This window comes from Colias philodice, chromosome 7, assembly GCF_061535455.1.
Source record: "Colias philodice isolate Cphi_HAF_F1 chromosome 7, ilColPhil1 Martin Lab GWU primary, whole genome shotgun sequence".
Taxonomy (NCBI): Eukaryota; Metazoa; Arthropoda; class Insecta; order Lepidoptera; family Pieridae; genus Colias; species Colias philodice.
This window is the reverse complement of record NC_143092.1, coordinates 3,669,986-3,684,345: the sequence shown is the minus strand read 5'-3', so window position 1 is coordinate 3,684,345 and position 14,360 is coordinate 3,669,986. Positions and strand designations below refer to the sequence as shown.

At 35.9% G+C, this 14,360-nt stretch overlaps 1 protein-coding gene across 7 annotated transcripts in view; it reads right to left on the bottom strand.

Moving 5' to 3' along the window:
* The window catches only part of beta-Spec (spectrin beta chain), an 88,178-nt gene that overhangs the window by 15,739 nt on the left and 58,079 nt on the right, over positions 1 to 14,360 (bottom strand). For all 7 annotated transcript variants that reach the window (XM_089697200.1, XM_089697201.1, XM_089697203.1 and 4 more), the window contains exons 23-29: positions 13,013 to 13,203; positions 11,592 to 12,754; positions 10,978 to 11,239; positions 10,269 to 10,473; positions 9,674 to 9,868; positions 9,212 to 9,391; positions 8,420 to 8,664 (exon numbers count right to left, since the gene is read on the bottom strand). In XM_089697200.1, coding sequence (XP_089553326.1) covers positions 8,420 to 8,664; positions 9,212 to 9,391; positions 9,674 to 9,868; positions 10,269 to 10,473; positions 10,978 to 11,239; positions 11,592 to 12,754; positions 13,013 to 13,203 — 2,441 coding nt within the window. The remainder of the gene's footprint in view (positions 1 to 8,419; positions 8,665 to 9,211; positions 9,392 to 9,673; positions 9,869 to 10,268; positions 10,474 to 10,977; positions 11,240 to 11,591; positions 12,755 to 13,012; positions 13,204 to 14,360) is intronic.

The window sequence follows — 14,360 nt, the reverse complement described above, 5'->3', positions numbered from 1 at the left end:
ATCAAAAACACTATTTACTATGGAAAAAAAACCAGGAAGGTGAAAAACATATTTACGATTTCGATGCACTCGACTTTTAGTAAAATAATAGGTAAAAATATTATTATGGTTTTGATCACAGACATATCTGTGGTTTTGATTTTAGCTACTAGTATCAGAAAGCTGCGTGTTCAATGCACGTCGGGGTCCCACAACTGTGGAGGAAGGAAGGTAGAATACCTCCATCGTATAAGTGAAGTTTCTCGACATACTCGATTTGCCGGCCGGCCTCAATGAAGATTGTCCGAAAGTTGTATATGTGCTCTGTAACGAAAAAATTTCGCTAGCGCGATTCAGAGTGAGGTGTCGTACAATATACCTAATGAAGTTTTTCATCTTTTTATTTTACTGCAAATACAAAATAAAAATTAAACAATGGTAATGTAAATTCTAAACAAACTACTACCAAAATACAATTAGAACAAAAATCATTTGACTTGTTTATTTCACCCAGAGGCCAGAGGCGGCTCGTGACAAAATTGTATAGGTGTTCACTTGAAATAAAACAACGAAAATACAATAGCGTTCGGGATGATTTATTACAAAAAAATGAGCACCACATTTTATAAATGTCTATAACACTAAAAATTACAAAGTACAGGCTATTTCAAAACGAATTCAATGACTAGGTATCAATAATTAGTAAATCACCGAATTTGCATTCGCGAGCGTAGGTATCCATAGTGTTTGTCACTGACGGTCACTGACCTCTATAACTTATAGTTATAGAGGTCAGTGGTGTTTGTTGTGTAAACATGTATGTATTTGAGTAGTTAGTAGCATATTATATTCTGAATTTCTGATCCATGCCTATTCACTCAAAACTAATAACACTAATGATTTGTAACAGTAAATTATTTCAATAGGTAGGTATTTGAACATTTCCCAACAAGACGTAAGAATAATTATTCGTAGGTATACAAGATACAATAACAAATCTAATACACTATTTATTATTTTATTATTTACTAGCGGTCCGCCCCGGCTTCGCCCGTGGTACATGTTTACGTTTTCTCTCCATAAGAAGTAATAGCTAGAGAGCTAGCGCAAAGCTACCTGTATGTATTTGACCAGACCTGGATTTTTGTGTGTTGATTCCCCTATACCTACTATACATGAGATGAGGAGTCACTAAGCCCAGAGTGGTGGACGGGGCGCGCGCTTAGGTAAGACAGGTGGAAATTTTTGGCGAACTTTGAAACCATTTGACCACGTCTGCCATTTTGATATTTGAAAATAGATTATTATTACTATCGGAAAATAACAATGGCAGACCATTATCACGCGGATAACATTCTGGCAGACACTTATGAAAGTGCTGAAAAAAATACAATTTTGAAAGTATTTGACCAGATCTGCCATTCATATATTTTATTTATTAGGGTCTTAAAAACTTATTTTCGAAACGGCAGACATTTTCATTGCGTACAGACTTCAGCAGACAACAAAACTTTACAGACTTCAGCAGTCAACAAGACTTAGCTTCTACATGGTCAGATGTATATATGTATTACGTTCCCTGACCTTACATCAATGATTTACTTTATTAATGTTTTTATGGTCATTTACATTTAATTTTGAAAACTATGGAATAAAATTTATAAATTTGATGATACAAAACTAAATATACATTTGTAAAGAATCTCAAATATAAAGTTGTGTTGCAAATAACAAATCATCATTTAAAAAATATTTAGTTTATTTCTTTATTTAAGAAACAATTAACAATTACAAAACAACATAAAAAAACACGCATGCATTTATTGAAATGTTCATTCATCATCACTATCGTATGGCGTTGTGTGACTCGTCTTCATAATCCATTGAATCGGATTCTGTAAAAGTAAAACGTAAATTATATAATAAAAGAAATGAGTCATTATAAACTTACCTAGTAAGGCAATGCCTTTGATGTCGCACGATGCCGCCGCGCCGCCAGTGTAGGTACTTCTGCTGCTACATGAAAATATGCTAGGGTTGCAACAAATGGGAAATAAAACAATTGTGATTATTACTATTATGATGTAATCATTTATTCATATTATGTACATTCAAAACAATTGCTATTATTAAATCTGATGTAATTATTTTTTCATAAATATATAATTATTATTAATTACATAATATATTGCACTGTGAAATATTTACGTATCACTTTATTTTTGATGTTCTTAATTGTCTTTTATAAAATTTAAGTGACGCATTCGCATTGGGATCAACAATCCGATAAGAAAAGAATGGAGACAACATATACATAGCTTTGATTTCAATTCTACAGATACAAAATATACAATCTATCTAAAATGATACAACGGATGTTTCCTGCGTTTTCTCGTCAAAATACCGAAACAACGTAATTATTGTATAGTAGTTGGGCGTGAAAGTAAAAAAACAAATGAAAAGTGTTTTCCATATGATTATTTATTAAATTTACGCGATTAAGAATAATTTCAACGATACAATTTAGTAACCGAGAATTCAGAGGATTAAAGAAAATACCTGCCTGATCATTTTATCAAACTCTAAAAGAATTATGGTTATTTCGCATCACTCGGTTTATTAGTTTGGTAATAATTATTAAAGGTAGTTACAACCCTAGCCATTGAGTCGAACGGTAGGCAACACAATATCGACTTTGTGCGGGTACATATGGTACATTTCTTCTTGCTGTGAAGCGTAATTATTATTATTAAGATTTTTTAGGCTATTTTGAATCAGCTGTTCTAATTTAATTCTAGAAATTTATTAAAACGTGATTTTTTTTAAAGTATATTATGAGTTTATAAATACCTCAACCAATAGTTATTGTGTCCTATCCTCATTTCTTTATATCTTGGTAGTTAACTAAAGTGTTAAATTTACATAACCTCAACAACAACATTTACACTGCCACTGCACTAAAACTAAACTAACTAGCTCTCTAGCTATAAGAACCATCCTCGTACTTCAAGGGATATAATAAAAAAAGAATTATCGAAATCGGTTCAGCCGTTCTCGAGTTATGCGCTTACCAACACATTTTGCGATTCATTTTTATATTAGACTAGCGGTCCGCCCCGGCTTCGCCCGTGGTACATGTTTACGTTTTCTCTACATAAGAACCATCCTCGTACTTCAAGGAATATAATAAAAAAAGAATTATCGAAATCGGTTCAGCCGTTCTCGAGTTATGCGCTTACCAACACATTTTGCGATTCATTTATATATATATACTAGCGGTCCGCCCCGGCTTCGCCCGTGGTACATAAAATTTACGTTTTCTCTACATAAAAACCATCCTCGTACTTCAAGGAATATAATAAAAAAAGAATGATCGAAATCGGTTCAGCCGTTCTCGAGTTATGCGCTTACCAACACATTTTGCGATTCATTTTTATATATAAGAAGATAAGATTATGTGAAAATAACCAGGAAGGTGAAAAACATATTTACGAAAACATAGTAACATAATATGGCTGTCGCTACAATAATTATATTTCAATTTTATCTTTTTATACCTAGTAGAACTGGCCGACGAATAAAAAAAATCGTATTAGAATAAATACAATAAATTACGGAACAAAAAAAGGATTGTAACTGAATTAGGTATGTTTGTTTCTGGGCGCACCGTTTTCGACGACGCGACGCGCGACGTAAGCGTATAGGTATAGGTACCTACTTTGCTAAAACAAACTAATAAAATTGTGTGTCTGTCTGAAAATTCGGAAAAGCATATTTTGCAAGTTTGTAATTACTTTGATAGTTTACCGATTTATAATAATTGTAATTGTAATTGTATAATATATAATTTGCAATGTGGTGAAATTTCATAAAAATCACGGGCCAATTTTTTGTTTTGAATCCCACCGAAAATATAATTGCGTTATTAGAATAATTAATTACTATACCTACCCACGATCAATTATTACAATATAGTCTCAAATGCATACTAGAGAAATATTGCAATTTGATTCAATTAAAATGCATAGCATACAAAAATAAATTCACAACACAAGAAATTCCGCGCGCAAATCATAGCGCGTGTCAATGAAATCAAGAATGTTTTATATCAAGCCGACGCGGACGACGACGCGACGCCGAACAAAAGTACCTACGACGGACGACCACGCTTCGAGTTGCCAAACAACATGAGTAATAAATTGTTTACAAAAAAAACAAGTTTTCCATTTTTCTGTATGAGTAGACAGAACTTCAAAACGCCACCTGCTACGGTTTATATTATGAACGATTGTTATAAAAATAAAAGTTATATTTGTTGGTGTAAACTATTTTATTGATCAATAATTTTGGAATTTAAAATTGTCAACATTGATTACAATAAAACGCAGTTTTATTTTATTACACTATTGTTTTTTTTATCAAAACATGTATTTGAAGTACCATATAATATTATGCTGATCCAAGCATTTTCACTCAAAACTTATATCACTAATGATTTGTAAAAGTAAATTATTTCAATATACATTTCATAACCAACATGTAAGAATAATTATTATTATTCCTACCTACAACAACAAACCTAAAACACTATTTACTATGGGAAAATAACCAGGAAGGTGAAAAACATATTATTATTTACGATTTCGACGCACTCGACTTTTAGTAAAATATAGTAGGTAAACATAATATTATGGTTTTGATTTTTGCTACTAGTATAAGAAAACTGCGTGTTCAAACTACTTGTTTGTCTGTCTGAAAATTCGGAAGTACTTTGGTAGTTTACCGATTTATAATAATATTGTATATATCGTTGTTTAAAAAATATTCAAACACAATAAAATATGATATACTGATTTATCACTGGTTTCAGTGATGAGCTGATGAGTCAATTATAGCCACTATACTTTCGTCATACGTGTGTATGATTGATGTGATTTGCAACGTGGTGATATTTCAGAAAAATCACGGGTCAAATTGTCCCACCGAAAATATAACTGCGTTATAAGAATAACTATACCTACGATAAATTATACATAATACAATATAGTCTCAAATGCATACTAGTGAAATATTTTATTTGAATCAATAAAATAAAAAAAAAAAATAAAAAATAATAATAATACAAAAATAAATTCACAACACAAGAAAATCCGCGCGCAAATCATAGCGCGTGACAATGAAATCAAGAACTTTCGAGCCGACGCGGACGACGAAGGAGCCTAACAAAAGTACCTACAATCATAGGCGGCTCGTGACAAAATTGTATGGCCGTGTTCACTTGAAATAAAACAACGAAAATAGGTACCTACAATAGCGTTAGCAGTACAAAAAAAATGAGCACCACATTATAAATGTCTATTAATTATACACTAAAAATTATAGAGTATTTCAAAACGAATTCAATTATTATTTAGCAATAATTAGAAAATCCCCGAATTTGCATTCGTGATCGTATTCATAGTGTTTGTCTACACTAATATTATAAAGAGGAAAACTTTGTTTGTTTGTTTGATTGTAATGAATAGGCTCATAAACTACTGGACATTTTACCAATGTTTGCAAGTTTGTGATTACTTTGATAGTTTACCGATTTATAATAATTGTATACTTATATCATTGTTTAAAAATATTCAAACACAATATGATATAGATACTGATTTATCACTGGTTTCAGTGATGAACTGATGTTATGTTAGCCACAATACTAATCACTTTCGTCATACATGTGTATGAACTATGATTGATGTGATTTGCAATGTGGTGAAATTTCATAAAAATCACGGGCCAATTTTTTGTTTTGAATCCCACCGAAAATACATATATTACTAATTGCGTTATTAGAATAATTAATTACTATACCCACGATCAATTATTACAATTTACAATCATCGAGATAGAATGTACTACGTACTAGAGAGGCGATCGCTACTACACTCTCTTTAACACGAGCTAGAGGTAAGAATCACAAGTCTCTTTAGTCTGTGTCGGACTGTGCCCCCCGCTTGCCGCGTCAACACGTGTTATTGCTCTGTTCAAAATGCCTTCGTGTTTGCTTAGATATTGTTTTAACAGTTCCCATAATACAAACAAAGCCCGAGGAGTGACTTTTCACCAGTAAGTTTCCTTATTATGAGTAAGTCATGCATTTTACTAATATTGTTATCATTTTGCGAAAAATCACCACGCGTTCTGCGTTTCGCGCCATTTTTCATAGACTAACAGCACAGACGTGACACTATCGATGAGTCTGTTAAAAAAATGTAACTGGATTTTTTTAACTATGTATATACAATATCTACTAGGAAAGATTACCGTGGTGTAGTACCTAAATATTTATACTTTTACCCGACTACGCAAAGTAAAACGGTAGGTTATATTAAGTAATATTTATTTATTTACCTATTTTTATTTATTAAAAAAAGCCTAATCAATAGTTGTTCCAATAGGATTTATAAATTATTATGCACAACAATTACAAATAAACACAACATTCACAGAAACTAATACAGTAAAAGTTCCTTAATCGCGCTTCCTTTATTCGTGTTTTCACTATTCGCGGATTAAAAAAATGCGACCCAATTTCTATATTCACGACTAAAAATTTTTTTTATTCGCGGATTTAATAAGTACATACATAATAATAAAATTATTCCAATAGGTTTCTTACCCAATATCCTTGTCAAATGGACTAATAAGAAAGTAAAATAGATCTTATAACAAGTTTGCCTAAAGTACATAATATTATGTTCTTAAATGATATCGCCGAGGCCTTTGACACAAGCCGCCTTTGTCGCAAGCCACCTCTGCAGCGATTGATGTTTTTGAGAATGTAAATAAACAGAATGGAAGCAACCTTATAACTCAATAAATAAAGTATATTTTTAAATGTAGTTCCGTTTATAGTAAAGTTACAAAAATTGTGATCGAGTAAGGGGGCGTCCATAAATTACGTGAGGTGTTTTTTAAAATTTTCTGCACCTCCCTCCCCCCCTGGTGAGATGTCGTGAGAATTTATTCAACCCCTCCCCCATCCTCGAATCTCGCGTGAGATTTTTCAAAATGTGAGTTTCTTATACGTAAACGCCATCAACATTGAATCATCGTATCCATTTAAATTACATCATGAAGCAAAAACTGATAAAACTATGGATTACTACACAAAACGACAAAAGCTTACTAAATTGATATTATTTAAAGGAAATTAAAATACATAGTTTAATATAAAATCCTCGTTTTATTAATTCCCTAGTATCAGTACCACCAGATAGTACCGAGTAAACAGATTGCACAATGTGTCGCATCTGCACGCATTGCTTAATCTTTGAACTTGAAGCCACGCCTCGCTCGTTCCACACGTACCCCACCACATCGGCCGCGCGCAATGTTTTTGTTTGGAATAACCCCTCTAGTAATATATCTCGATGTTTACAATATAGTCTCAAATGCATACTAGAGAAACATTGCAATTTGAATCAATTAAAATGCATAGCATACAAAAATAAATTCACAACACAAGAAATTCCGCGCGCAAATCATAGCGCGTGTCAATGAAATCAAGAATGTAATTTTATATCAAGCCGACGAGCGACGACGCCGAACTAAAGTACCTACAGTACCATTTACCTTCAGTGTACAATACAGTTTACAGACCTACGACGGACGAACAATAATGAGTAATAAATAAAAAAAAACATAGTTTCTAAGGTCATTAGTTTTATTTTATTTTATTGTTATTTTCTTTGAACGATTGGAAATGAAATTACTCAATTTTTACACAGAACTTTGATTTATTAGAATTATGCTCATTATGCATAAGATAACGAACGCGAATGCACGACATCTAGCGCGTCAATGTCTAAACATCGCCTTTCGTTTAGACATTGACGCGCTAGATCTGTAATAAGTATATAGTCTATGCGCTAGATGTCGTGCTTTATGTCGTGTTTCGCTTGGCAAAAGTCACGCACACTACTGTAGAAATGTCAAATTTTTCCGGTATTTTACTGTTGTTTTTCTAAGTAAATATTGTAAATTATTGATTAAAAAGGTCGAACGCGCACACATTTCATTATAGAGAAGTGATAAAATGATTAGTTTTAAAGAAATAGTGTCTGTGTTAAGTGTTTAGAGGTAATCAAAAATGTATGGAGGGACGGTCGGAACATCAACCTTAACCCATTGAGCCCCGAACGGCCAGATCCGACCGCGTCACAATAGATTTTCTATTGTGTCTGTAATTCCGGGGCCTGATGGATTAAATAACATAAAAACGACGGTTCTATTACTTTATTGAATTAATAATTACAATTTTAATACCTTTTAAAAAGTTAAATAAAATAAAAACTACTCGAATCTAAATAATAATCATCACTAATTCCCAGAAAATAAAAAACGTGTTAACCATTTCGTCTATCATATACCATACAAAAGCTGTCCTCACCTGGGCTTCTCCCCCGTGTTCATAGAGCGCACTACATCATCCATCCATATGGTGAGCGTGCGCACCTGACTCAGGAACCGGTAGAGCTGGTCGGCGTCCTCCAGCTTGCCGCGACGCGCCTCGCACGCGGCCTGCAGCGCCAACCACGCGTCCGCCACTTCGCCCGCGCGCCGCGTTATTTCGGCGGCTTTTTCGCCCGCGTATGATGCGCCTAAACGCGAGCATTCCGCGTTTATCGCCTCGACCTGATGAACACGCTCATTAGTTAGTAGGACGTTATTTTCATAAGATCACTTATTTAATGTACAATATTGCGCGTTTATTCAATACACGAAATAGTTTGACGAGTGTAAAAATGTAAACATTGTATTCAGGTATGTAAAATACATTGCAATTATAGAAATGCTATAGAATTTCATTTCATAAAACAATTTTATACTTTTCAAGAATCTTCCCGATATTTACAGTAAATTCTTTTATTTCAAATCATTAATGTAATAAGAAATGAGTATTTTTTCTCAGCATAGATTATACGTAAAAGTCCAGTTCTTTTTAGTTTAATGCGTCAATAAACCCAATGTACTCTTCAACAATACTCCATTATAGGTATGTATCTCATGGGTCGCGGAAGAATTCTAACCAATACCCGCGGCCCCATCATTAAAGCGGCTCGACGGAACACAGTGGGGTTTTAGTCGGTAAGAATCCGACATAACCCACGGCTCCTTCCCCGGGGGCCGTGGGTATCTTTGGAAGATTTCCCCACTATAAAAAAAGGTATGTATCTCATACCTGGTTGTGCAGCGTGGACAGGTCCTGCATGAAGTTGTGGTGCTTGCGCTGCAGCGCGGACACGGAGAGCGCGTCGCGGCCGAGCTCGTCGCTCACTCCGCGCGCCTTCTCGCTCACGCGCTGCAGCGTGTCCTTGCAGTCGTGGAAGTACTTGTGCAGCTCGCGGGACGCCGCCAACATCTGGGTTACACACGTTCATTAATTAAGCACTAAATTAAAAAAAAAGACGGGTTGCACTCCGCGAGTGCCGGCAGAAGTGAAAACTTGATTATTAACGTTGAGCATGTTTGATATCCATCCGTCTTACGCTTTTTCGATCAGGTCACGTGTCCTGACGCGAGTTTAAGATTTTATACCCATTACAGAAAAAGTGCTCAACGCCGCTAAAGAAGTTTTCTCTTCAAAAATTCTCAAAACTTTGCACACCAATTACTTCAACATTACTCATTATTTTTATCTCACCTGTGTCCTAGTATCAATAAGCTCGAGCAGATCCTGCCAGGTCTCCTTAAGGCCCTCCTTCCACTGCGCGATGGTGGCGTTATCCGAGTGTCCCATGGCGATCATCTGATCGGCGATGCGTTCCGCGGTGGCCACACGTTCGGAGCCCACCATTTGGGTCTCGCGAGCGAATTCCTTGAAGCGCTCCCAGAGCAGCTGCAATAAAAAAAAATAGAGTGAATTTATAGAATACTTGCTTCGCCACATGGTTTCACACACAATAACCCGCGGGTAAATCAACTATTCTTATGTATTACATATTAAGCTACATGACTGTAAAGTATCATCAAAGCCTGTTCAATTGTTTTAATAAATCAATACACTTCTGACAAAGTTTCATATTTATAATATTTGTAGAACTAGTAGCATATGATAATATCTGAAACTGGATCAGTTTGACGCGACTTTTATAATAAAGAAAAACCCATAGATATTATAACACGGATTAAGTCACTTTTGGCAGCTTATAATGTGATTTGAGCGTTTCTACCAATATTAAAACAGGATGGTTCTCAAGAGTACTGTATATTTAAGAAAAATATGTGTCATTACTTACAGTAACATGTTCATAATCCTGTCCGAGTTCTTGCGAACTAGCGACCAGTTCGCGCTCAGTGATCCATTGCTCCAGATCATCGACTTCTCTCGACAGTTGGAAGAGTCGTAATGCTTCGTCGAGTTTGGCGCGTCTTTCACCGGCAAGGTCTTTCAAACCGGCGTATAGTTTGTCCACTTGGGACTGTTTCACGGAGATCTGTTCGCTGTTGGATTAATTTAGCTTTAGTATTATAAAAAATGCAATAAATTATTACTCTAGTTAACTTTTCGCTATATAATTCTTCCTATTTGTGTAAAACAGACAGAGAACGAGATAGAAGTAAACATTCTGTGATTAAAAAGCTCGAGCTGTAATCAGCAACCACATTTATTCCTTCTTTCTTTATATTTTCAATGTTACTACGAATTATTATCAGATATTACATTTTAGTCAGCACATCATTTGATCAATCAAACTGAATATAATATTTATGTTAATTCCAATTTAGACTGTCGTTTGTATTTAACCGAACTCCGACTCGAACCCGCATCCTTTCGCGCCATTCCGGGGCGGATGCCTGACCAATTCAGCAATTCAGAAAGGATGGGTTTGAGTCCCGCCTCGTGATCGAATTTTTTCTATTCTTTATAAATTTATATTTATAAAGCATTTGAATGCCATAAAACCAAAAATATCAATTTCAATAAATATGATTATTAATTATTACCTTAGAGGATGTTCTTCAGCAGTGAGCTGACGGACAGTTTCACCTAGTTGACGGATGGTATTCGCGTAGTCATCGACCGCTTGTTCCAAGATCTCGTGTTTCTTGATCAAGTTCTGAGCGGAAATCTCGTCTTTACCACGGTCTTCTACCATCATGTATAATTCTTGTTCGCTCATCCATGCCTCTGCTTCGTTGGCATCGAATAGATACTGGTGAGCCTTCTCCCATTGAGACAGTTTGTTCTTGCGTTCTTCGATGGCATCTTAAAGTGAACATTTGTTTAGACATTGCTCTATTTACTTTGTATTTAAATATCGTGATATCGAATATAAAACGGCCTATTTACATATTAGTTATTTTTGAAGTGAAAACTTCTTGAGCGGCGTTGGGTATAAAATCTTAAACTCGCGTCAGGACACGACGTAGCCTGATCGAAAAAGCGTAAGACGGATGGATATCAAACATGCTCAACGTTAATAATCAAGTTTTCACTTCTGCCGGCACTCCCGGAGTGCAACCCGTCTTTTTTTGTTATACATATTAGTAAACGCCACGTACTAAATGGCGTATACAGTTACAAATAAATAAATAAATTATATTTTATCTTTACTCACCTTTAAGTTCTCGCCACCGCGCGGTGAGCTCGTCAATAAGCCTCTTGAATTCGGGCGAATCTTCGTGACCCTCGTCAATAAGCTTTTGTCCATTAGAAATAACTGTCAGAATTCTTGGCTCGTGGTTGTCAGTCTCCGTTTTCAATGACTGATTCTTCTTCTGCAACATTTGCACATTGAATAAGGAGTTGCCATAGTCTGTGCTGGTCGCTATTGGCATCTTTTCATGGATCCATAACTTCTCATCCTCGATATCGCGACGGAATTGGAACGCTTCCTTCTTCTTGGCCAGTTGGCGTTGGCGCTCGAGCAATGGCGCTTTGAGTTGTTCGAAACGTTGCTCCACAAACTTCTTTTTCTCTTTAATCTCCTCCATTTTGTCAGGTACGGTCTTCTGCAGGTATTCCGCTTGCGTTTCGAGTTCGGTGACCTGCTTGGCTTTGACCGCCATCTGAGTCTCGATCATCTGTTGTTTCTGCATTAGAATATTCACAGATGCCAGATCAGTTCCCGTGTCTGTGTTTTCGATCTGTTTCTCCAACTCATTCATCCATGAATCGATATCGTCACAGGTCTGGTGAAGAAGGACTTCGCGGTTGGCATCGAATAGACGTTCACCCTTATCCTTGGTTGTTGTTTGAAGATTTTCAAATTGATCTTGCAGTTCATGCATTTTGGGTGAAATAATTTCGACGAACTCCGGTTTCTGTTTCATGAGTTCCTCAGCCGCGTTCTGTACTGCGAATAAACGTTCCTTGTTCGCTGCGATTTCGGCTTCGAAGGCTTGATGACGGGTCCACTTGGAGTGAATGGTCTTCGCTGAGCGGTAGGTGTCGTCTTGCGCAGTGACGTTCTTTTCTTGTACCCATTCACCGAGCTCGTCGCAATCTTGAAGGAATTGATGCAACTGTAGTTGATCTTGGAGCTTCTCCATTTGTTGGAGAGCCTTCTCTCTGTTGGCGTCACGTCTGGCGCGGATACTCTCAGCCTTGCGTTGGATTTTGTCGGCATCGAAGTGTCTCTCTTCGACGAGGCGGTTCGCGAATTGGACCACAGAGTTGATCTTGTCGTCGTTTGCCTCCATAGTTGTAAGGAAGGCTTCGTGTTCCTTGATCATGTTCTCCGCTTGTTCCAAATTTGCTGGTGGCTCGGTCTTTGCTAGCCTGAGAATAAAAAATCGTATTAAAATACTGAATTTATCATAAAGATTTAAAAGACATTTAAAAGTCGTCGCAATATCTTTTTTATTATTAATATTCATGCTTAATTGTGACAAAAAATAAAATTATCGAAGAGCACTATAAATAATATACAATTAATATGAATTAACTTAATAAAGGGCGCAAGATAGCAGCGCGTACCACTCGTCACACGCAGAGACAAGACAGCATAGACTATAGACATTATATTTTATAGCTAACCTGTGGTCCTGGTGCGCGAGCAGCACCTCGGCCTGGCGCGCGTCCCGCTGCAGCAGCTGCAGCTCGAGCGACTGCGTGAGCAGCTGCTGGCGGTTCTCCCACATCTGCTGCAGCTCGGCCCAGCCCTCGCGCAGGGCCTTCAGCCGCTCGCGCAGGAACATGTACTGCGGGTCGTCCGCTGTCGATGGCTCCTGTAAATAGCATATATTAACGCCTCCATATCACACGTTTCGTAGTACGTAATTTAGCCAAATGTGAGTTCGAAGTATGTTCGTATATTGACCATTATATTCGGATACAACGCAATGCGATATTAAATTTAATCAGATCTATATTTTTCTGATTTATGATTTACTAATACACTAATATATTGTGTTCAGTATCAGAGTGCATTTTTATCATAATACTATTCAAATAAAACATAATTGTCTATTACACGTAGTAGACAGCTAACGATAATTTTAAATGCAACTTAAAAATATTTTTCATCCATATTAATGACAATTACAGTACTCCAAAATTAATAATGCGCATGCAAATCTTCGCTAATTGTCGTATTTCCGAATGCACTCGAATCATTGAATCGTAAGAGCCCTAAACAATGCACTTGCATTTTACACCTTGTTCAAAAGAAATAGAAGTCAATTCACGGTCATACACAATCAATAATATTTGACGTCATAACTGCGTTAATAACAACCGACTTCAAACTTGCACTTGCAACATTTACAAATACAGACAAAAATGCTCATAAAATAAAAACTACTGGGCCTATCCGAATAAATTTTTTATGGGACCAATTCGACACCATCCCGCATCGAACAAAAAAAGAATCACGTAAATCGGTTCAGAAACCACGGAGTAATCGGTGTACATACATAAAAAAAAAAAGCATACCGGCCGAATTGATAACCTCCTCTTTTTTTTTTGAAGTCGGTTAAAAACAAATCGGGCGGTAGGTGACGGTAGCCTGTCAGTCAAAAAACTCAAAAATCCGTCAGTCGTCTTTAAATATTGGTGGTGACTGCACGTGTTCTCTCTGTGTGGAATTATATAGAGCTGCTATTACATACCCGTCTTGGTTTTGTTTTTAAAGGTGAATTGAATTAATCGATGAAATGATTTACACAGGTGATGGCAGTAGGGAAAGTGAAAATGAAGAAGAGCATAATGAAAGTTCCGATGTATCTAAAATGTCAGAAATAAATATAATCCCTGATTTTGATTGTTTTTATTTTTATTTATTTGTAATTGTAATAATATTGTTGAATGATCAGTACTGTAAATACTTTTGAACTGAGATTTTAATGATTAGATTTCTATGATTTAAATGTAAACCTGTGTTTGA